Here is a 22,408-nt window from a genome sequence, read left to right as displayed (position 1 = left end):
GGGAGTGAACTGGAGAGTATGTGAATTACATCTCAATCAAGCTGTTATATATATAAAAAAAGAATACTTCTTGCTAGACTAATCTGGCAACAATGTGAAAAAGAATTAAATTAGAGTAGCTTAAAAATAAAAAATTGGGGCCAGGCGCAGTGGTTCATGCCTGTAATCCCAGCACTTTGGTAGGCTGAGGCAGGCGGATTGCTTGAGGTCAGGAGTTTGAGGATCAGCCTGGCCAACATGGTGAAACCTCGCCTTTACTAAAAATACAAAAATTAGTTGGGTGTGGTGGTGGGTACCAGCAATCCCAGCTACTTGGGAGGGTGACGCAGGAGAGTCATTTGAATCTGGGAGGCAGAGGTTGCAGTGAACTGAGATTGCATCACTACACTCCAGCCTGGGTGACAGGGCAAGACTCCATCTCAAACAACAACAACAACAACAACAACAAAAATGGGTTGGTATCTCAAAGGGATACCAAGGGTGAGGGTTAAATTAAGTATATAATCCACATCAAGGTGCTCTGCACTCTCAATGACAAGGAATAGGAGGTCTGAAAGTGCTAGTTTCCCTCAGTGTCTTCCCTTCTCCATCCCGTAGTAGCTGCCAAGAGAGCCCACCAGCAAGAGGCCAAAAAACCCCAGAAGCTCTTTATGCCAAATCACAAGGACAGACAGGGGAATGTGGGGGATGGACAGGAGGAGGGCCTGGGCGGACTCTTCCTCCCGCTTTATTCACAGATTTAGATGTCGTTCCATCTGCTCTCGAAGTTTGAATTTCTGGATCTAGAGGAAAGAAAAAGGAGTTAGGGTGACCAGCTGTCTTGGTTCACCCAAGAATAAGGGGTTTCTCAGGCTCTTAGTGCCAAAACAGGGAAAGTCCCCAGGCAAACCAGGATTAGGTGACCTGGTCACCCTACTGCCAGCCTCTCCACACCCATTGCTGGAGGAAACAGAGGTGGGGCCCTGTGGGGCCCCAGAGCCCAGGCTGCCCTCCCCAGTCTCCTCCACCTTACACACCTTTCCTGAAATGGTGAGGGGGTAGTTTGTGACGAACACGACGTACCTCGGAATCTTGAAGTGAGAGATCTGCAGACCAGAGGGAGGGAGGTAAGGCGTGAGGCTGGGCAAGCTCACAGGGGTATGGGAAGGGGACCAGGGGCTGGCCTGGCCGGGAGTCAGCTTCGTCAAGGGCAGAGCAATCCCCACCCCAGGCTGGTTGGCAGAGGAGTGGGTGAGCAAAGAACCGAGCAGCATCAGCTTGGTTGGGCGGAGGCTCCCACCTTCCCTTTGCAGAAAGCTTTGATCTCCTCCACCGTGGTCTCCTCCCCATCCTTCAGCCGAATGCAGGCACAAATCTCTTCCCCCATCCGGTCGTCCTTCACTCCCACCACCTTCCAGGGCCACAGAAAAATATCAGACATCACCGTGTTCACGTGTGTTTCTTGTTTCTGGGGGCTCACCTGAGCCAGGTGCCTCACCTGCACTTCCTGCACCTTCGGGTGCGTGTGAAAGAAGTCCTCGAGCTCTGCGGGGTAGATGTTCTCACCACCCCGGATGATCATATCCTTAGAGCGGCCCATGATCTTGCAGAAGCCCTGCTCGTTCACTGTGGCGACATCTCTGTAAGGAAAGCCCAGGGGCAACCTGTCATCTCTGCCTTGTTCACTCACTTGCCTGCTCACTCGTGAAACATTTATTGACCAGCTACTATGTGTCTTCCACTGCTCTAGACTCTGGGAGACATAGCAGGAACAAGACACAGTCTCTGGAATTAATAGTCTAGTAACGGGAGGGGAGGCAGGCAAAACCAACCAATACCTATAACATATTCTCTCTCTCTCAACACATCTATACACATGCTTTTCATGACTGGCTTCTTTCCAGGTCTCAGCTCAAATATCTCCAGACGTCTTCTCTGTCCACTCAGCCTAAGGGAAGCTCCCCTCCCCACCACAGCCACTTTCTCTCCTATAACCCTATTTCATTTTCTTGGTGTTTTTTGTTTGTTCGTTTGTTTGTTTGTTTTTGAGATGGAGTCTTGCTCTGTCACCCAGGCTGGAGTGCAGTGGCGCGATCTCGGTTCACTGCAACCTCCATCTCCTGGGTTAAAGCGATTCTCCTGCCTCAGCCTCCAGAGTAGCTGGGACTACAGGCGCATGCCGCCACCATGTCCGGCTAATTTTTGTATTTTTAGTAGAGGTGGGGTTTCACTGTGTTGGCCAGGCTGGTCTCAAACTTCTGACCTCAGGTGATCCACCCGCCTCGGCCTCCCAAAGTGCTGAGATTACAGGTGTGAGCCACTGCGCCTGGCCTATTTTCTTGGTGTTATTTATCGATGTTGGGCATCATCTGTCTTCCTCCAAAAAGCAAGATCCTTCTCATCTTATTTTCCTGTGGATCTCCAGCGGTGAGAACAGTGCTAGCACATAAGGAATTCTAATAACAATTTGCTGAGCTAAAAAATGAGCGACTGAATCTGGACTCAGATTTTGCAGCTGCTGGTGTAGGGTGATGACCCAGTTGCTTTCTTCTGTGCTATGTATGATCATCCCCACCGTATACATTTTGGAAATTAAGACTCCAGCGTGTGAGGGTTCATCTTGATACCCACATCCTCACGGTGCCAGGTTAATGTCCCCGGCTAAGCCTCAAGACCTCCAGCCTCCCCTCAGCAGCCAGAGCCTCCACCCCGCCCTGTCTTCTCACCCTGTCCAATACCACTTGTCCTGATCCACTGTTTCCTCTGTCTTCTGAGGCTCGCCCCAGTAGCCCAGCATGACACAGTACCCTCGGATGCACAGCTCCCCGGGCGTGTTCAGCTCTGCCAGCGTTCCTGCCTCCATGTTCATGATCCGGGCCTGGGACAGGATGGCCTCAGGATGGGGCTTCCTATCCTCTTGCTTCAGGATAGGTGGTCCTTGGAAATGGAGAGAGCTTTGCCTGCCCCCAACCCCCCAACCCAACCGCCTGGAATGAGGCCCCCTGGCTCTGCTTATCCCCATCCAGAAAAGGGAGACAAAGGCTAGAGTCGACCCAAAGCCAGTCAGAGACCTGAGCTGGGCATGAAAGAAGAGCTGAGTCCCAGGCTGGGAGTGCTGAGGAAACAGAGCGGGCAGGCAGCTGCTGCAGACAAAGAGGTTTGTGGACTGCAGAGCCAGCTGAAGAATTATCAACCATGCAGAGGAGAAGGGAGTCGCCTCTTACTTCCCATTAAGCAGCAAATAAGCCAAAGAGGGTGGCATGGCAACATCTTGTGAATAGGAGAGGCAGAGTCTGAAAGCCTGGTAGAGAAAAGAGCCATGGCCACCATGCCAAGGAAAGCTGAGCCTCTGTGTGCCTCAGCGTCTGTGTCCGTGAAATGGGGTGAGTGATACCCGCCCCTGTTTCCCTTCCAGGTGGGCATCCTAGTGAGAGTGGCAGTGCAGACGTAGCACAAACGGGAGGGGGCTCACATCCCTACTCAATCCCTGGGTACATGGCTGCTCTGGTGGGAGGGCAGGGCAGAGTCACACCAGGACAGTGGTCAGCCCCAGGAGAAGCAGCTGCTTGTGCACAGGTGCAGCGTTCCCCCAGGGGCGGGAGCAGAAGGGTGCAGGGAAATCAGGAGCCAGCTGGCACAGCCCCAGTGTTGGAGCAGGAAAGGAGGCATGGCTAGGCATTTGAGATTGAGATGCACTCTGGGGCAACCTTTGAGGGGCAAAGGGACCCCCCCAAAGGGATAGGCTGCTTGGGAAATGAAGCGTTTACGCCAAGCAAGAAGAGGAACTCTGCTAAAGCGAGAGGTGAGGACCACCGGCGGAAAAGAAGCTGTGTAGGAAAACTCTCTGTGCTCTGGCTCCTCTTTGAGGCTACCCTGGCTGCCCTGAAACAGACAGTGGGCTTGGCAAAAACACACCTCAGACAGGAAGGGAGGCCACGGAGAAGTTCAGCTGGCAGCCGCTCACAGCCACTGTTCCAGCTCTTCCCCTTTCATGCTTAGCCCACAGAGAACACTCCGGGCCAGGCCTAGCATGCCCCTGCTGCTGGGGAGCTCTAGGCATCCTGAGTGAGCCATTTGACTCTCTCACTGAAAGCAACAGATGTCCCAGCTGGGTGCACCCCAGTTGGGTGACGGGAGGTGGGACTTCGGAGTCTTGGTCAGGGGCTTACCTCCGTGTGAGGCATAACTCTGCCCACGCTTTCTGCCTTCTGCTCCACAGTGTCCTCAGGGAAGTTCGCGAATGTCACGGGACTGTTCTCTGTGGCTCCATAAGCAACCTAGAGGGTCCAGAAAGGGTGTTTGAAGAGGACTTTCAGCACATGCAGAGGAATCGGGTGAGCTATCTGAGGAACTGGGAAGGAATTCATAAAAGAAAAGGGAAAGTGGAGGGCAGCCGAATGGTGGAAACAGAGACATCATTGGTAGGGGCCTGGGGTCAGGAGGCAGAGATGCTGGGAGTGAGCAGACTAGATCTCTGCAGGGCCCCAGATCTGAAAGAAAATTGAGAGCAGGGACACCATTCTCTTCCAGCTGGAGCTCTCTCAGTGCCCCGTTTCCCTGGAGCAGCCACCTGTCTATGCCTGTGGCTCCGGTATTACCAACACCCCACACTTCTCCCCCCATCCCCTGGCTGCCTTAACTCCACCTTCCTGATTTCAGGCCACATCCCCTGCCCCTCCTTCCAAGCTGAAGGCCCCATAAACTTGATGAGAAAGCCAGCTTGCCTTGGCCCAGCTAGGAGTGGCACAGACACAACCCCACGCCTGCATTCTGCAAACCCTGAACAAGTGCCTGGCCTTGGGGCAGGTGTCCCCCAAGCTCTGGAGAGTTTCCTGTGAATTTATTTCCGTCAACATAAAAATCAACCTAAGCAGTGATTTTAAAAACCAGTGGTACCCGCCCCCCTACCACTTCCCCCATTTCCAGTGGTTGGAAAGCCTGAGCAACAGAAAAACCAGAAGCCAGCCTTGGAGAAGCCTAAATACCATCAAGGAATGGTCTAGGCCAAGTATGACTCCCCTATCCTAGAGGCAAGGGGCAGAGAGGTTTGGGAAAAGGGCAGGCCCTGGAAACCAGGCCGCAACACGAGGGTACTGGGTAAGGGAAGAGAGGCTGGTTACCCCGTATCCTAGGTCCCCTTTAATCAACGGACACCAGATCTCATCCATCCTCCTCCCTGCACCAAGCTTCCCCCCTATCAGCTGCTCTGGCTCTGGCACGGCTGGGGTTTGGTTCAATGTGGGTTCTGGTTTCTCCTTCCCCCCCTCATCACAGACAATATCCTGTGCCAGGCAGCTTGGAGCTCACCCTGAGGCCAGAGCTGTGACCCTGCCTGCTCACCCTCCCCTTTCCACAGGAATCCGGACATCGTGGCTGGCAAGTGGGCACACAGAAATCTGGCGGGCTGGGGTGGGACTGCCCACAGAACTTAGGGTCTGGCAGCAAGAGCCGTCCAGGGCTGGTCCCTCGACCTGCCCCACCCACTCCCGCACCCGTCCTCACAGTCCTGGGGCCACTGCCCGAATGTGGCCTCTGCCAAGTACACCTCGGCGCCACTCAGCCACCACCCTGAGACCCCTCAGGGGCGGGTCCTGACCACTAGGGTTGGGGATGAGGGATGGAGATATTTCGGGGCGATGAAGGAGGAGGGATGGTGCGACTGTGCTTGTGGCCTGTGGTTTCCAGGTGTGTTTGCCATTCCTGTGGGCCACTCTCCCCCACTTCCCACTTTTCTGCTTAGCCTTCAGCGGTGGAAAAAGGGGATGGGGGCGCCGGGGACAGAAAGGCAAGCGGGGTTGGGAGAGAGGGGTGGGGGCGCGCCCGAGGGTGGGGAAGGAGCTCGGGTCTCCCCAGGGCCAGCTTCGGCGCGTCGAGTCCGAAGTGGGAGCCCGACGCCGGGGCGGCTCTCACTCTGGGCCGGCGCCGCACAAGCGCCCCATTAAAGCGCCGCCAGTTGGCCCACCGCAGGGAGACGCGTCCGGCTGTCCGGCCCCGCTTCCTCCCGCCTCGCATCCGTGGCACCCGGCCGAGCGTGTGTGGATGGTGCGGCGTGGAGGCTCAAACTCGAGCAAACAAATAAGTTCAGGGAACGCCTCCCTCTCTCCGATGTAAACTCGGGGCTCCAGACATAACCATTCCCCCTTCCCAGAAAAGCCCCGGGAAAGGCGGTAGGCAGAGGATCAGCATAGGAGAGCAGGGGGCTGGAGCTGGGGCTCGGGGGGCCACGGTCCCACCCCCTCATGCACGGTCGCCGGCTGGGGGAAGGGCCCCCCCCTCCCCGTGGAGGGCGGGGGCGCATCTCTGGGCGCGAGCGAGTTAAGCCCAGTGGCCTCAATGCTCCACGTGGGAGCTGGCTCGGCTGCCGGCTGCGGTCAGGGCCACCGCATAAAGAGGGCGGCAGACCCCAGCGCCCAGGACTCGCCGCTGCTGCCCCCAGCCCCGGCCCCAGGCGTCCCAGCCATGGTCCGCCCAATGCTCTTGCTCGGCCTCGGCCTCCTGGCTGGTCTGCTGCCGGCGCTGGCCGCCTGCCCCCAGAACTGCCACTGCCACGGCGACCTGCAGCACGTCATCTGCGACAAGGTGGGGCTGCAGAAGATCCCCAAGGTATCAGAAAAGACCAAGCTGCTCAACCTACAGCGCAACAACTTCCCGGTGCTGGCTGCCAATTCGTTTCGAGCCATGCCGAACCTCGTGTCGTTGCACTTGCAGCACTGCCAGATCCGCGAGGTGGCCGCCGGTGCCTTCCGCGGCCTCAAGCAGCTTATCTACTTGTACCTGTCCCATAGCGACATCCTCGTGCTGCGCGCAGGCGCCTTCGACGACCTGACCGAGCTGACCTACCTCTACCTGGACCACAACAAGGTCACTGAGCTGCCCCGGGGGTTGCTGTCCCCGCTGGTCAACCTCTTCATCTTGCAGCTCAACAACGACAAGATCCGTGAGCTGCGCGCAGGCGCCTTCCAGGCAGCCAAGGACCTGCGCTGGCTGTACCTGTGGGAAAACGCGCTGAGCTCCCTGCAGCCCGGCGTCCTGGACGACGTGGAGAACCTCGCCAAATTCCACGTGGACAGGAACCAGCTGTCCAGCTACCCCTCGGCTGCCCTGAGCAAGCTACGGGTGGTGGAGGAGCTGAAGCTGTCCCACAACCCCCTGAAAAGCATCCCGGACAATGCCTTCCAGTCCTTTGGCAGATACCTGGAGACCCTCTGGCTGGACAACACCAACCTGGAGAAGGTGAGCTCCTGGCTGTGGGCTCTGCCCTGGTTCCTTCTTCACTTCCTGGAGGCCCCAGGAGCCAGGGCCACAGCTGGCACCATCCCCTGTCCCCAGGTTCCCTGTCCCTCTGGCTATCTCCAAGGTGAGCAGCTCTGCCACCTCCCTTCCTCAGCTTGTCACATCCTTACCCTCATCCCTGTCTGCTGCCAGTCTCGGCCACTGCCCTCCTAGGATTCTTACATATAAAAGGAGTGGGGCTGCCCTGGCCCCACAAATGGCCCCCTAGGGCCATCTCCAGTGCTCCCAAACCCCCAACTGTGAGCAGCAGCCACCTCTTCCTGTTGGCTCTTCCACCCCTCCTCTGCTGTTTTTCCCGTCTCCAGTAAACCTACCACCCCATAAAGGAAGGTTTGTTTATTGAGGAGCCTTCCAGAGGAGCTGGGCAGATCAGGCCCACAAAGAGACCCTGTTCCTGGTGGGGGCTGTGCATGTGTGCTGAGGGGGAGTGGGGGACTGGGGAGTGAGGGGAAGCAAATGCCTGAGGAAGACATTCTCCATGCCCCATAGAGGCCCCAGTGGATGGCCCTGCCCAATCCACACAGACACAATTCACTGCATTCTCAAGTCCATTGCAGCTCAGTAGGCATGGGACCAAGGGCTCCCCCAGGATGCAAGCATCGTGCCCATGGGCTCCATGAAGGGTCAAAGGCAAAACCACTATTGTCAATCCTTGGCACAAGACCCCAGGTGTCTCTCCACAGAGAAGACTGGCATGACTCAGTGTCTCCAGACTGCTAACTGCCCCTTGCCCTCCCCTGTCACTAGACCCATCTTCTGTCTGCATCCTCACTCATTCCTTTCTCCCCTGGGGTGCCGTGTCTGGCCAGGTTGGGGCTACCTTGGATCAGAGCAGAATCCCTTCTCTGGGACTGGAAAAATCACCCTGTTACAGGGGCTTCAGCCAGGAGGTTTGGGTGGGGGCCCACAAGGTAGAGGAGAGTCTGGTTACTGGAGACCTTCACACCTCAATGTGGGCCACAGGAAAGGGTGCGGGCGTGGAGATGTGGGCAGAATCTCACTTGGGCAGCAGCTAACCTTTGTCTGGGTGGAAGGAGCCTGCTCAAGCCTGCCCTTCTTCAGTCCTGCCTCTCCCCAGCTGAAGTTGGAGTCTCCTGTGGCCCACCAGTGCCAGAGTGGTCTTTCAGTGGGCAGCAGAGCAGAGAATCAGGGGCTGTTTTGGGGCAAGGGAGGCCAGACAGGAATTGTGGCGCCTGGGCAAAGGTGTGGGCACCAATAGAACATTTCCTCTGGAGCCGTCCAACCTGGCCAAAGACTCCACCAAGGTGGCTTGACAAATAGCGTCTGGCTGGCAGTGGGGGAGCAGTGAGGACAGAGCTGGGGAAAGTCCTGGGACCCTGGGACTGTGGGGAGCATTGTTAGGAATATAAGTACTGAAGGCAAACTGCCTGGGTTTGAATTTTGTTCTGTCCCTTGCACCCTGCCTGGCTTCAAATCCTAGCTCTGCTTATTAAGTTCTTTTAAGGGGATGATCTTTGAGCAAATGTCTTAGCTTCTGTTTTCCCAAGTAAATGGACACAATAGTTGCTACCTTGTGAAAGATTCATGTAATTGACCAGCATTTACCAAGTAGCATCAGTGTTTAGTTTTAGTCATTGGTGATTCTGCAGTTGGATTGTGAGGCGGTGCTGGGGTGGGGGGTGGTGTGTGTCTAGCACTTAATTGCATGCAGGAAGGAAAAGATACTTTTGATAGCTGAGAGGCAGCTTTTCTCCGCTTTTGTGTCAAAAGGGAAGAAGGGAGTTTGGAGAGGGAAACGAATTCTCTGTAATACTAAGCTCTCTTCCACAAAACCAGATGTAGATAGAATGTGTAATAATTTACAGAATTTCTAGACTGAAACAATCTGATTTTTTAAAATGTATTTTTATTTTTTCAGGTTGAGACTGAGCTAAAGTTAATCTGTGGTGACGTTCCGGATGCATGGGACAAACATCTAATTCCAGCAGCTGCTACTGGCAAGTCCAAGATTTTCTATTATGAAATGTAGGTTCTATACTAGAAAGGAAAATGTAAGATTAAAAGTTGACCTTTTTAGAATCATGACTTTCTTCTATGTAGGTTTCCAACTTTTATTTACAAATAATTGTTTAATGTTAGAAGGACAGTTAATGTTGGAATAAAAAGATGGTCAGGCTATTATAAAAATGCATTAGCTTTTGCTTTACTTACTTATATTCTTTTGCTTTCATGGGACCTATCTCATTCCCCTCCCCCAAACGGCCACACATTTTACAGTGCTGGCTGAATGTTTCATGTAGAAATTTTATTTTATGATTAATACACTTGTGCCATTTCTTGGAACCACTTGCTTGTTTAATTCTAGTCTACCAAGTGACAATTTTGTTGATATTTAGAGGCTCCTCAGTTAATTTCTGTGGGATTTTTCGTTATATTTAATAAGGAAAATATGAAATGTCAAAAAAAAGAAACAAAGCCATTTATTCCTGAGAGTGTTTAAAATTATTGAAGTACACTTGTTAATTGTTAGTATAGAACCTACATTTCATAGTAGAAAATCTTGGACTTGCCAGTGGTAGCTGCTGGAATGAGGTGTTTGTCCAGTACATCCAGAAAGTCATCACAGATTAACTTTAGCTCAGTCTCAACCTGAAAAAATAAAAATAATTTTAAAAAATCAGATAGGTTCAGTCTAGAAATTCTGTAAATTATTACACATTCTATGTACCTCTGATTTTGAGGAAGAAAGCTTAATATTGAACAGAATTCGTTTCCCTCTACAAACTCCCTTCTTCCCTTTTGACACAAAAGCAGAGAAAAGCTGCCTCTCCGTTATCAAAAGTATCTTTTCCTTTCTGCGTGCAATTAAGTGCTACACACACACACCACCCCCAACCCCAACACTCCCTCACAGTCCAACTGCAGATCACCAGTGACTGAAACTGAACACTGATGCTACTTGGTAAATGCTGGTCAATTACATGAATCTTTCACAAGGTAGCAACTATTGTGTCCATTTACTTGGGAAAACAGAAGCTAAGACATTTGCTAAGACATTTGCTCAAAGATCATCCCCTTAAAAGAACTTAAGCAGAGCTAGGATTTGAAGCCAGGCAGGGTGCAAGGGACAGAACAAAATTAAACGCAGGCAGTTTGCCTTCAGTACTTACATTCTTAACAACGTTCAACAAGCAATCCCTTTAGTGGAAGAGATCAAAAACTAGTTAAGATACCAAACATCTGCCGGGCGCGGTGGCTCACGCTTGTAATCCCAGCACTTTGGGAGGCCGAGGTGGGCGGATCACGAGGTCAGGAGATCGAGACCATCCTAGCTAACATGGTGAAACCCCGTCTCTACTAAAAATACAAAAATTAGCCAGGTGTGGTGGCACACACCTGTAATCCCGGCTACTTGGAAGGCTAAGGCAAGAGAATCACTCAAACTCGGGAGGCAGAGGTTGCAGTGAGCCAAGATCACACCACGGCACTCCAGCCTGGGCGACAGAATGAGACTCTATCTCAAAAAAAAAAGCCAGGCATGGTAGCATGCACTTGTAGTCCCAGCTACTTAGGAGGCTGAGGTGTGAGGATCGCTTGAGATCCAGGGTGGGGCAGAGATTGCAGTCAGCTGAGACTGTCCCTCTGCACTCCAGCCTGGATGATGGAGTGAGACCCTGTATCAAAAAAAAAAAAAAGATAAGTGTAGGAAGTTGCACACATTACTTCTGTTTATATCCCACTGGCCAGAACTTAGTAATATGGCTTAGTTGCCTAGCTGCAAGGGAGGCTAGGGAAAGTGGTCTTATGTGCCAAGGGTTCTTACTGGAAGCTTTCTACTCTTTCCTGAGTAAAAAGGAAAGAATATAAATTAAATAACAACTAGCACTCTCTCACAGACCTTTCATAAATACTTCTTAAGATAGCCAGATATGGCTTCTGTTACTTCCAGCCAAGAATCATGTCTGATTCAGTGAGAACACCCTAAATAGAATGACTCTTAGAGAGGCAGTATAATGGAGCAGTCTCTGGGATCACAATGCACCCCAAGGTGTAAATCAGAAACTGGGGCTGGGTGTGGTGGCTCACACGTGTAATCCCAACATTATTGGAGGCCATGATGGGGGGAATCCCTTGAGCCCAGGAGTTCAAGGCTGCAGTGAACTATGATCGCGCCACTGCACTCACTTCAGCCTGGATAACAGAGCAAGACCTGGTCTGAAACAAAAAAAAAATAGAAAGAAAAGAAAAGAAACTGGAACTCATCCTTATCTTGTTTTTTTCCTTCTCTTTCCATGTTCAATCAACCACCCAATCCTCTTTTTTTTTTTTTTTTTTTTTTTTTTGAGACGGAGTCTCACTCTGTCGCCCAGGCTGGAGTGCAGTGGTGCAATCTTGACTCACTGCAAGCTCCGCCTCCCGAGTTCATGCCATTCCCCTGCCTCAGCCTCCCCAGTAGCTGGGACCACAGGCACCCGCCACCATGCCCGGCCAATTTTTTGTATTTTTAGTAGAGATGGGGTTTCTCCATGTTAGCCAGGATGGTTTTGATCTCCTGACCTAATGATCTGCCCACCCTGGCCTCCCAAAGTGCTGGGAAATCCTCTTTATTCTATCCTTTGATAATTCACATTTCCGCCCCTTTCACTTCATTGTCTTAAATCAAGCCTTTGCCGTTCATTCTTCCCCACCCCACCCCTCTCATTCCACTACTCGCCTGTAGAGAGCTCTTCCTAAAATCTAAATCTGCACAATGCTGCTTTAGTCTCCCTTCATAATGCTTCCATTAATTCTTAAGGATTCAATCTGAACTCTCTTGTGCGAAATTCAAGGCCCTTCACTACATGGCACTTTTAGTCTCCTCTCTCGACACTCCCGTTGTCCATACTTATGTGCCTATCACCTTGCATATTTCCCCATCTCTCTGACAGGACTGCTTTGATGAGAACCCATCCTTGCTGACATGAAATATTCAGGTTTTTGGCGCTACACGTGGTTCAGCGTGGCAGGGAAGGAGAATGCAGGGCAGCACGATGTCCAGACAGATAAGAGACTAGACTGCCTCACTTTTAAGGCGTATTTTATTTATTTAATTTTTTAAATTTCTATATTTTTTGAGACAAAAAGTCTCACTATCACCCAGGCTGGAGTGCAGTGATGCAATCTCAGCTCACTGCAACCTCTGCCTTCCAGGTTCAAGTGATTCTCCTGCCTCAGCCTCCCAAGTAGCTGGGATCACAGGCACTCCCCCACCACGCCCAGCTAATTTTTGTATTTTTAGTATAGACGGGGTCTGACCACGTTGTCCGAGCTGGTCTCAAACTCCTGGCCTCAAGTGATCTGCCCACCTCGGCCTCCCAAAGTGCTAGGATTACAGGCGTGAGCCATCGTGCCCGCCCTTTAAGGGGCATTTTATGAATGAGAGATGCACAGTGACCAGAGTATTATTCATGCTCATTTGTACACTGAGTCCTAAATACTGTGCCAGGTACAAACAACAATTAAACACCAGTAAAATGACAGGTCACTCGAAATCACGGAGACAACCGTGGATTATCATATGCTCTGGTCTACATACATTTCTTTTTTTTTTTTTTTTTTTTTTTTTTTGAGACGGAGTCTCACTCTGTTGCCCAGGCTGGAGTGCAGTGGCGCGATCTCGGCTCACTGCAAGCTCCGGCTCCCGGGTTCACGCCATTCTCCTGCCTCAGCCTCCCGAGTAGCTGGGACTACAGGCGCCCGCCAACACGCCCGGCTAATTTTTTGTATTTTTAGTAGAGACGGGGTTTCACCGTGTTAGCCAGGATGGTCTCGATCTCCTGACCTCGTGATCCGCCCGCCTCGGCCTCCCAAAGTGCTGGGATTACAGGCTTGAGCCACCGCGCCCGGCTACATACATTTCAACATTCTTTTTTTTTTTCAACTTTTATTTTGAACACCAGGGGAACATGTGCAGGTTACCTTGGTATATTGTGTGATGCTGAGGTTTGGGGTATGATTGATCCCATCACCCAGATAATGAACATAGTATCCAATAGGTAGTTTTTCAGCTCCTGCCCTGCTTCCTCCCACCACCCAACAGTCTCCAGTGTCTATTGTTCCCATTTATTTATTTATTTAATGTGTTTATTTATTTGAGACAGAGTCTCTCTCTTCACCCAGGCTGGAGTGCAGTGGTGCGATCTCAGCTCACTGCAACTTCCACCTCCCTGGTTCAAGCGATTCTCGTGCCTCAGCCTCCCGAGTAGCTGGGTCTACAGGCACACATCACCACCCCTGGCTAATGTTTGTATTTTTAGTAGAGACGGGGTTTCACCATGTTGGCCAGGCTGGTCTTGAACTCCTGACCTCAGGTGATCTGACCACCTCGGCCTCCCAACATGTTGGGATTACAAGTTGAGCCACCGCCTGGCCTATTGTTCCCATCTTTATGTCCATGTGTATCCAATGTTTAGCTTCCACTTATAAGTGAGAGCATGTGGTATTTGGTTTTTTGCTCCTGCCTGGATTATCTTAGGATGATGACCTCCAGCTGCATCCATGCTGCTGGAAAGGACATGATTTCATTCTTTTTTATGGCTGTGTAGTAGTGAATGGAGTATACGTACCACATGTTCTTTATCTAATCCATCATAGATGGGCACCTACGTTGAGTCCATGTCTTTGATATTGTGAATAGTGCTGCAGTGAACATAGAAGCACATGTGTCTTTTTGGTGGAATGATTTATTTTCCTTTAGGTATGTATCTACCAATGGTATTGCTGAGTCAAATGGTAGCTCTGTTTTAAGTTCTTTGAGAAATCTTCAAACTGCTTTCCACAGAGGTTGAACTAATTTACATTCCTACCAACAGTGTATAAGCATTCCCTTTTCGCCACAGCCTTGCCAGCATCTTTTTTTTTTTTTTTTTTGACACTGAGTCTCACTCTGTCACCCAGGCTAAAGTGCAGTGGTGCAACCTCAGCTCACTGCAACCTCTGCCACCCCAGTTCAAGCAATTCTCCTGCCTCAGCCTCCTGAGTAGCTGGGACTACAGGCGCACGCCACCATGCCCGGCTAATGTTTTGTATTTTAGTAGAGACGGCATTTCACCGTGTTGTCCAGGCTGGTCTCGAACTCCTGAACTCAGGCAATCTGCCCACCCCGGCCTCCCAAAGTGCTAGGATTACAGGTGTGAGCAACCGTGCCCTGCCTGCCAGCATTTATTATTTTTTGACTTTTTAGTAATAGCCATTCTGGGATAAGCATGGTGGCTCATGCCTGTAATCCCAGGAATTTGGGAGGCCGAGGTGGGTGGATGGCTTGAGCTCAGGGGTTCAAGACCAGCCTGGGCAACATGGCAAGACCCCATCTCTAAAAAATACAAAAATTAGCCGGGCATGGTATCACATGCCTATAAGTCCCAGCTACGAGCAGCTGACATAGGAGGATCACTGGAGCCCAGGAGGTCGAGGTTGCAGTGAGCCATGTTCACACCACCATACTCCAGCCTGGGTGATAAAGCAAGACCCTGTCTCAAAAAAAAAGTTAATAATAATAGCCGTTCTGACTGGTATGAGATGGTATCTCATTGTGCTTTTGATTTGTTTCTTTAATGATTAGTGATGTTGAACATTTTTTCATATGTTTTTTGGCTGCTACATTTCAACATTCTTTAATAATTTAACTCAACATAAGTCATCTATATGAGCTGAAATTACTATACCATTGTATAGTCAGAAGTTATAGATAAATGCATGAAGATCATTTTTGCCTTGTCAAAATACTGTGCCATATGCAGTTATCAATAAAGTGAGCAATGTAATAGTAAATCATTATACTGTCATAACATAAAAGAAAGAAAATACAGTTAATATGTACAAATAATATTAATGCTGACTACGTAATGAAGCCATGTTTTCTTATCAGGATGATCATGAATAAAATGAAATGACGGCACAAGGACATTTATTACATAATTTTCTACAGTAGAATAAATTCCTGTATGTAACAAAGTCAGATGAAATTAAATTAAACTGAAAGGAAAATACTTGAATTAGACCAAATGAAGAAGTTTCTGATGAAAAAATATTACAGGAATGGATTACTGAGCTTGTTATAGACTCACTGGAATGGACAATTACCTGTCTAGGATAACTTAATTATGGTTCTGCCTGGAGGCATGGGGCTGAGTTGATGACTTCTGCACTAGAATTTTATAGTTTTATTGAAAAAAATATAAAACCTGCACAGTTTTTAATTTAAACTTTTGTTTTGTTTTGTTTTGTTTTTGTTTTGAGATGGAGGTATGCTCTTGTCTCCCAGGCTGGAGTGCAATGGCACAATCTTGGCTCACTGCAACCTCTGCCTCCCAGGGTGAAGCAATTCTCCTGCCTCAGCCTCCTGAGTAGCTGGTATTACAGGTGCCCACCACCACGCCTGGCTAATTTTTGTATTTTTAATAGAGACGGGGGTTTCACCATGTTGTCCATGCTGGTCTTGAACTTCTGACCTCAGGTGATCCACCTGCCTCGGCCTCCAAAGTGCTGGGATTACAGGCGTGAGCCACCGCACCTGGCCTAAATTTAAACTTATGAGGCATAAAGTGGAATACACCCATTTAGAGATCAAACTATTGGCCGGGCAACAGTTTGAAAAATAGTTCTCTACATCTAGTACTTTCCTTCACTTAAAGGTATACTACACTGAATTACTGTGATATTACACATTATAATTTAAGTTGCTGTTTTATATGGAAATATGAAATTACCAATCTACAAATCTAGCCTTTCCAATAAAGCTACAGGATGCGTTGAGTAAAATCAGAATTCTCCATTATTCATTCCACTTACATGATGCAGGCAAGTGGGCAATCATTTACAAGTCAGTTTCAGATAAAAAAACATTATTTAATCATTACATTGCTATCAACCTTGAAAATATCAAAGAGTCAAAGAGGTTAAGGAAGAAAAAACAATTTGTCCTATTTATATACATTAAAATGCTAGCAAAAATGGGTCTGCTTAAAAATCATAAATATTATATATATACAGTTAATAGAGAGAATACAGTATACCAAAAACCATTCACAATTTTTCAGCTAAGAAATAGCAGTCTGGTACATTTCTTCACAGTCTCTTTTTTTTTTTGTATTTATTTATTTTGAGACAGAGTCTCGCTCTATTGTCCAGGCTGGAGTGCAGTGGCGCGACCTTGGCTCACTGCAACCTCCGCCTCCTGAGTTCAAGTGATTCTTCTGTCTCAGCCTCCTGAGTAGCTGGGATTACAGGCGCCCACCACCACACCCAGCTAATTTTTGTATTTTCTTTTCTTTTATTTTTTTTTGAGATGGAGTTTCGCTCTTGTTGCCCATGCTGAAGTGCAATGGCGCGATTCTCGGCTCACCGCAACCTCTGCCTCCCGCATTCAAGCAATTCTCCTGCCTCAGCCTCCTAAGTAGCTGGGATTACAGGCATGCACCACCACGCCTGGCTAATTTTTTGTATTTGTAATAAAGACGGGGTTTCACCATGTTGGCCAGGCTGGTCTCAAACTCCTGACCTCAGGTGATCCACCCGCCTCGGCCTCCCAAAGTGCTGGGATTACAGGTGTGAGCCACCACACCTAACCTCTTCCCAGTGTTTTATATTCATCATATATATTTTAAATAAATATTGCACATTTTCTTCTTTAAAGTATTTCTTTTTACTTAATTTCAGACTTATAGAAAAGTTGTGAAAATGGTATAAAGGACTCCTCTCTAACCCTCATCCAGATTTCCCAGATGTGAACATTCAATCACACTTGCTTTCTCTCCTCTCCCTCTTTCTGAACCTTTTCAGACTAACTCAGAGATACAATGCCCCTTTACACCTCAGTCCTTCACTGTGTATTTCCTAAAAACAAGGAATTCTGTTGCAGTCACCACAGTACAATGATCAAAATCAAGAAATTAATATTGATACAAAACTATTATCTAATCTTGTTCATGTTTCACCAATTCTCCCAACAATGCCCTTTGTAAAAAAAGAAAATCCCGAATCATATTTTGTGTTTGGTTACGTCTTCTTAATTTTCAGTCTTTCTTGAGGTGTCTTGATGTTGACATTTTGGAAGAATAAAGACCAGTTGTTTTGTAGAATGTCCCTTAATTTGAAGTTGCCTGATGTTTCCTCAAGATTAGGGTCAAGTTGTATGCTTTTCTGGCAAAAACACCATAGAAGTGATGTCATGTTCTACTTAATGTGTCCTGTTAGGAGGCACGTTATGTCCATTTGTCCCATTCCTGGTGATGTCAACTTTGAGCATGGATCCTACATTTTCATTCACAATAGTATTAGAAAAATTCCTTATCTCTTTCAAAATTTTTAGAAACATCATTCCAGTGTCTATAAAATATTTTATTTATGAATGTGTCATAATTTTATAACTGATAATATTTATGCTATCATTGCATTGGTAAGAACCAATGCATATATCATATCACAATGAAATTAAAAATTTTATTGCATGCCTGATTTTAATAAAAATATTTTTATTGGTTTTTTTTTCTTTTCTTTCTTTTTTTTTTTTGAGATGGAGTGTTGCTCTGTGGCCCAGACTGGAGTGCAATGGTATGATCTCTGCTCACTGCAACCTCTGCCTCTGGGTTCAAGTGATTCTCCTGCCTCGGCCTCCTGAGTAGCTGGGATTACATGTGCCTGCCACCACACCCAGCTAATTTTTGTATTTTTAATAGAGACCGGGTTTTGCCATGTTGACCAGGCTGGTCTTGAACTCCTGACCTCAGGTGATCCATCTGCCTCGGCCTCCCAAACTTCTGGGATTACAGGCATGAGCCACCGCACCCAGCCGATCTCAGTCTTTTTTTATGGCTGCATGGTATTCCAAGGTACATATGTACCACATATTCTTTATCCAGTCTATTACTGAGGGGCATTTAGGTTGATTCCATGTCTTTGTTATTGTGAATAGTGCTGCAATGAACATATGCATGCACGTGTCTTTATAATGGAATTATTTATATTTTTGGGGGGTATACACCTAATAATAGGATTGCCGAGTCAAATAGTATTTCCGTTTTTAGGTCTTTGAGGAATCATCGCACTGTCTTCCAACAATGATTGATCTAATTTACACTCCTACATTTATTATTATTATTATTATTTTTTAGACAGGTCTCACTCAGTTGCCCAGGCTGAAGTACAGTGGCATGATCTTGGTTCACTGCAGCCAAAACCTCCTGTCTCAGCCTCCCAAAGTGCTGGGATTACAGGTGTGAGCCACCATGCCAGGAACCTTTCTCTCTCTCTCTCTCTTTCTTTCTTTCTTTTTTCTTCTTTCTTTCCTTTCTTTCTCTCTCTTTCCTTTCTTTCCTTCCTTCCTTCCTTTTCTTTCTTTCTTTCTTTCTCTCTCTTTCCTTTCTTTCTTTCTTTCCTTTCTTCCTTTCTCTTTCTCTCTTTCTGCCTTTCTTTCTCTCTCTCTTTCCTTCCTTCCCTCGTTTCTTTCTTTCTCTCTTTCTTTCTCTCTCTCTCTCTCTCTCTTTTTTTTTTTGGAGATGGAGTCTCGCTCTGTACCCTGTCTGGAGTGCAGTGGTGCGATCTCGGCTCACTGCAACCTCCACTTCCCAGGCTCAAGCAATACTCCTGCCTCAGCCTCTTGAGTAACTAGGATTACAGGCATGTGCCACCATGCCTGGCTAATTTTTGTAATTTTAGTAGAGATGGCATTTCACCATGTTGGCCAGGCTGGTCTCGAACTCCTGATCTCAGGTGATCTGCATGCCTCGACCTCCCAAAGTGCTGGGATTACACGTGTGAGCCATGGTGCCCAGCTCCACATATTTGCTTTCTTGAGTTAGTGACAAAGGATTAGATCCAGAACACACTTTAGGATTATACCTATCCTAAGTACAAACTTACATAAAAATCATTCTTTATGTATATTGTAGCAGGAAAAAAAGAATCAAAAACTACTGTTGCAGAGACAGGACACAGAAATAGACCTGATAAATAAATAAGAGTGGGGATCATAAATATTGTCTTAAGCCTTTTGGGAACAACTAGATAAGCAAATGTAGCCAGTCAGAATAGTGGACATTTGTAATTTGCCTCTAAAGCATTTATTATCCCTTTTCTGAGTCACACCAAGGGTTACTGCATACAGGTGCACAGGTTGTGCATCGCACAACTCCAAGGGATGCCAATCACATTGCAGACTATGTGAATGGTGACCTGCATAGTCTGTACCACATTCCCAGTGATCTGGTCACAGCCCTGATTTTCCTTTGGGATCCACTGCTCACCCTCTCACAGTCAACACAATCTGATGGGATACTACCACTGGTCCTAGAGTTATAACACGTGACTAGGCCTAATGCATCCCATTCCTCTGGCCTCTGGGTCAATGGTGGTCACATGAACTAAACCTAAACTAATCCACTCAATCAAATTACAGAACTCTTAATGTGATTGTACAGCCTTATGACATAATTTTCCAAATAAAGACTGGTTTTTTTTACACTAACAGTACCTAATGAAGACAGCAACTGTATTAGTCCATTTTCACACTGCTATAAAGAAACATATGTAACAAACCTGCACATTGTGCACATGTACCCTAAAACCCTAAAGTATAAAAATAAATAAAATAAAATAAAATAAAATAAAATAAAAAAAGAAATATCCAAGACTGGGTAATCTATAAAGGAAAGAGGTTTAATTGACCCACAGTTCTGTATGGCCTGGGAGGCCTCATGAAACTTACAATCATGGCAGAAGGGAAAGCAGGCGCATCTTACATTGTGGCAGGAGAGAGGAAGCGAAGGGCAAAGAGTGCCTTATAAAACCATCAGTTCTTGGGAAAACTCATTCACTATCACGAGAACAGCATGGGGGAAACCACCCCCATGATCCAGTCACCTCCTACCAGGTCCTTCCCTCAACATCTGGGGATTACAATTCAAGATGAGGTTTGGGTTGGGACACAGAGCCAAACCATATCAGCAAGTATCAATTAAGTGTGTCAACGTGAAGAACTTACGTTTTTCTCCAAGCACTGATGATGGCATCTTTACCAACTTAGCCACTCTCTTATCTGGTCTCTGGTGCTCAGTTGATGCCATTGAGATGGAGCTGCAATGGGTCTAGTAAATATAGTCTTAGAAAAAAGTTTTTCTCTGACCAAAACGAGACTGAACTACAAGAATCACCATAATCTCTAAGTAACCAGCCACGGCTAGAACAGAATAGGCCATGATGTATTGGGAGGTGGTGCATTCCCATCACTGCAGGTGATCAAACTCAGGCTGGGCAATCACTTATAAAACACATAGTCAAGGAGATACAAATGTCCACTGGGGGCCTAAACTATTATATTGCCAAGATGATGCCTGCAATGTGGGCTTTTAAAATAGTAAAGATATTCAAACATATGCATATAAACAGAAACATGATATTCTAAGAATTAAATAGACTGTGTTACATAGATTTGCCTCCAACATTTTTGGAAGCACAAGAGTGTGACGATGCTTTCCCTTGCAGGGAAACCCAATTGTGATGCCAGTATGTCAAGATTATCAACTAGATTCCAGGGTAGTTTTCTTCACAATTTTGTTGAGATAGTCTATTTCTTTGTGCATTACGTTATTTTTATGTCGCTAATTTAAAATTTTAAGAAGCCCTTTCCCTTGGCCGGGCGTGGTGGCTCACGCTTGTAATCCCAGCACTTTGGGAGGCCGAGGCGGGAGGATCACAAGGTCAGGAGATCGAGACCACGGTGAAACCCCGTCTCTACTAAAAATACAAAAAATTAGCCGGGCGTGGTGGCGGGCGCCTGTAGTCCCAGCTACTCGGAGAGGCTGAGGCAGGAGAATGGCGTGAACCCAGGAGGCGGAGCTTGCAGTGAGCCGAGATGGCGCCACTGCACTCCAGCCTGGGCGACAGAGTGAGACTCCGTCTCAAAAAAAAAAAAAAAAAAAAAAAAAGAAGCCCTTTCCCATATATTTTCCCCATATAGCCATCGAAAAAGCACATACACAACACAGTGACTAATTTTTGTTGTCATTTATGTCTTTCACTTCACCAATTTGTTTACAGATTTATGGTTCATTGACTTTCAAAGTTGGAAAATTAATGCTAAATTAATACTTTGTATAAATTTATTAAGATTTTACTGGAAATTATTTTGCAGTAGATTGCTTGACTGACATGGTGTAAAACTCTATTGTATATAAATGAAAACATTAAGCAAGTTGAAGGCATAAAATCAGCTAGCACCCTAATATAGTAGCTTTTGAGTGTGAAACTATATTTTTTAATGGCACAGATATCGTAAGTGTACAGCTCAATGAATTTTCACAAACTGAACATATCCGTATAATTCTCAGTCAGATCAAGACACAGAATGTCACTAGCTCCCCAAAAGCCAGCCTCATATTTGCTCTTAGTCACTAGGCACACCCCCTAAGTCCATATCCTGACTTCTAATTGATAGGTTAGTTTTGCCTGCAGTAAACTTTATGTAAATGGATAGTACATTAGGACCTTTGTGAATGACTTCTCCCACTCAATTTAGGTTTGTGAAATGTAGCCATGCTTTTGCATGTAGTTTGTTCCTTCTCATTGTTGTATACTATTCTATTGCTTGATGTACCACAATTTATTTATCCATGCTACTGTTAATCGAGCATTTGATTTGTTGGTTAGATTTTGACTATTACAAAAAGTGCTGCTGGCTGGGTGTGGTGGCTCATGCCTGTAATCCCAACACTTTGGGAGGTCGAGGCAGGTGGATCACTTGAGGTCAAAAGTTCAAGACCAGCCTACCCAACATGGAGAAACCTGTCTCTACTAAAAATACAAAAATTTGCAAGGCCAGGCACAGTGGCTCACGCCTGTAATCCCAGCACTTTGGGAGGCCGAGGCAGGCAGATCATGAGGTCAGGAGATGGAGACCATCCTGGCTAACACGGTGAAACGCTGTCTCTATGTTTCTACGTCTCTACGTTAGCCAGGTGAGGTGGCGGGCGCCTGTAGTCCCAGCTATGCAGGAGGCTGAGTCAGGAGAATGGCGTGAACCCCAGGGGGCGGAGCCTGCAGTGAGCCAAGATCGCGCCACTGCACTCCAGCCTGGGCAACAGCGAGACTCCTTCTCAAAAACAAAAACAAGAATTTGCCAGGCATGGTGGCACACACCTAT

At 47.5% G+C, this 22,408-nt stretch overlaps 2 protein-coding genes across 2 annotated transcripts; one reads left to right on the top strand and one right to left on the bottom strand.

The window, feature by feature from the left end:
- Nucleotides 1-643: 643 nt before the first annotated feature.
- Nucleotides 644-6,663, bottom strand: LOC129470033 (medium-chain acyl-CoA ligase ACSF2, mitochondrial-like). Its single transcript, XM_063628284.1, has 7 exons — nucleotides 6,614-6,663; nucleotides 4,149-4,256; nucleotides 2,706-2,916; nucleotides 1,478-1,619; nucleotides 1,280-1,390; nucleotides 1,017-1,085; nucleotides 644-782 (listed from the first exon to the last, which is right to left on the bottom strand). The coding sequence occupies exons 3-7, from the start codon at nucleotides 2,846-2,848 to the stop codon at nucleotides 732-734; spliced, it is 516 nt and encodes a 171-aa protein (XP_063484354.1). The 5' UTR covers nucleotides 2,849-2,916; nucleotides 4,149-4,256; nucleotides 6,614-6,663; the 3' UTR covers nucleotides 644-731.
- LOC129470517 (chondroadherin-like) lies at nucleotides 6,351-9,262 on the top strand. The gene is made up of 2 exons (XM_063628399.1): nucleotides 6,351-7,212; nucleotides 9,152-9,262. The coding sequence occupies exons 1-2, from the start codon at nucleotides 6,439-6,441 to the stop codon at nucleotides 9,260-9,262; spliced, it is 885 nt and encodes a 294-aa protein (XP_063484469.1). The 5' UTR covers nucleotides 6,351-6,438.
- The last annotated feature ends 13,146 nt before the right edge of the window (nucleotides 9,263-22,408 follow it).

The sequence above is a fragment of the Symphalangus syndactylus genome, chromosome 20, assembly GCF_028878055.3.
Source record: "Symphalangus syndactylus isolate Jambi chromosome 20, NHGRI_mSymSyn1-v2.1_pri, whole genome shotgun sequence".
Lineage (NCBI taxonomy): Eukaryota > Metazoa > Chordata > Mammalia > Primates > Hylobatidae > Symphalangus > Symphalangus syndactylus.
The sequence above is the reverse complement of the archived record's forward strand: the minus strand, read 5'-3'. Positions and strand labels throughout refer to the sequence as shown.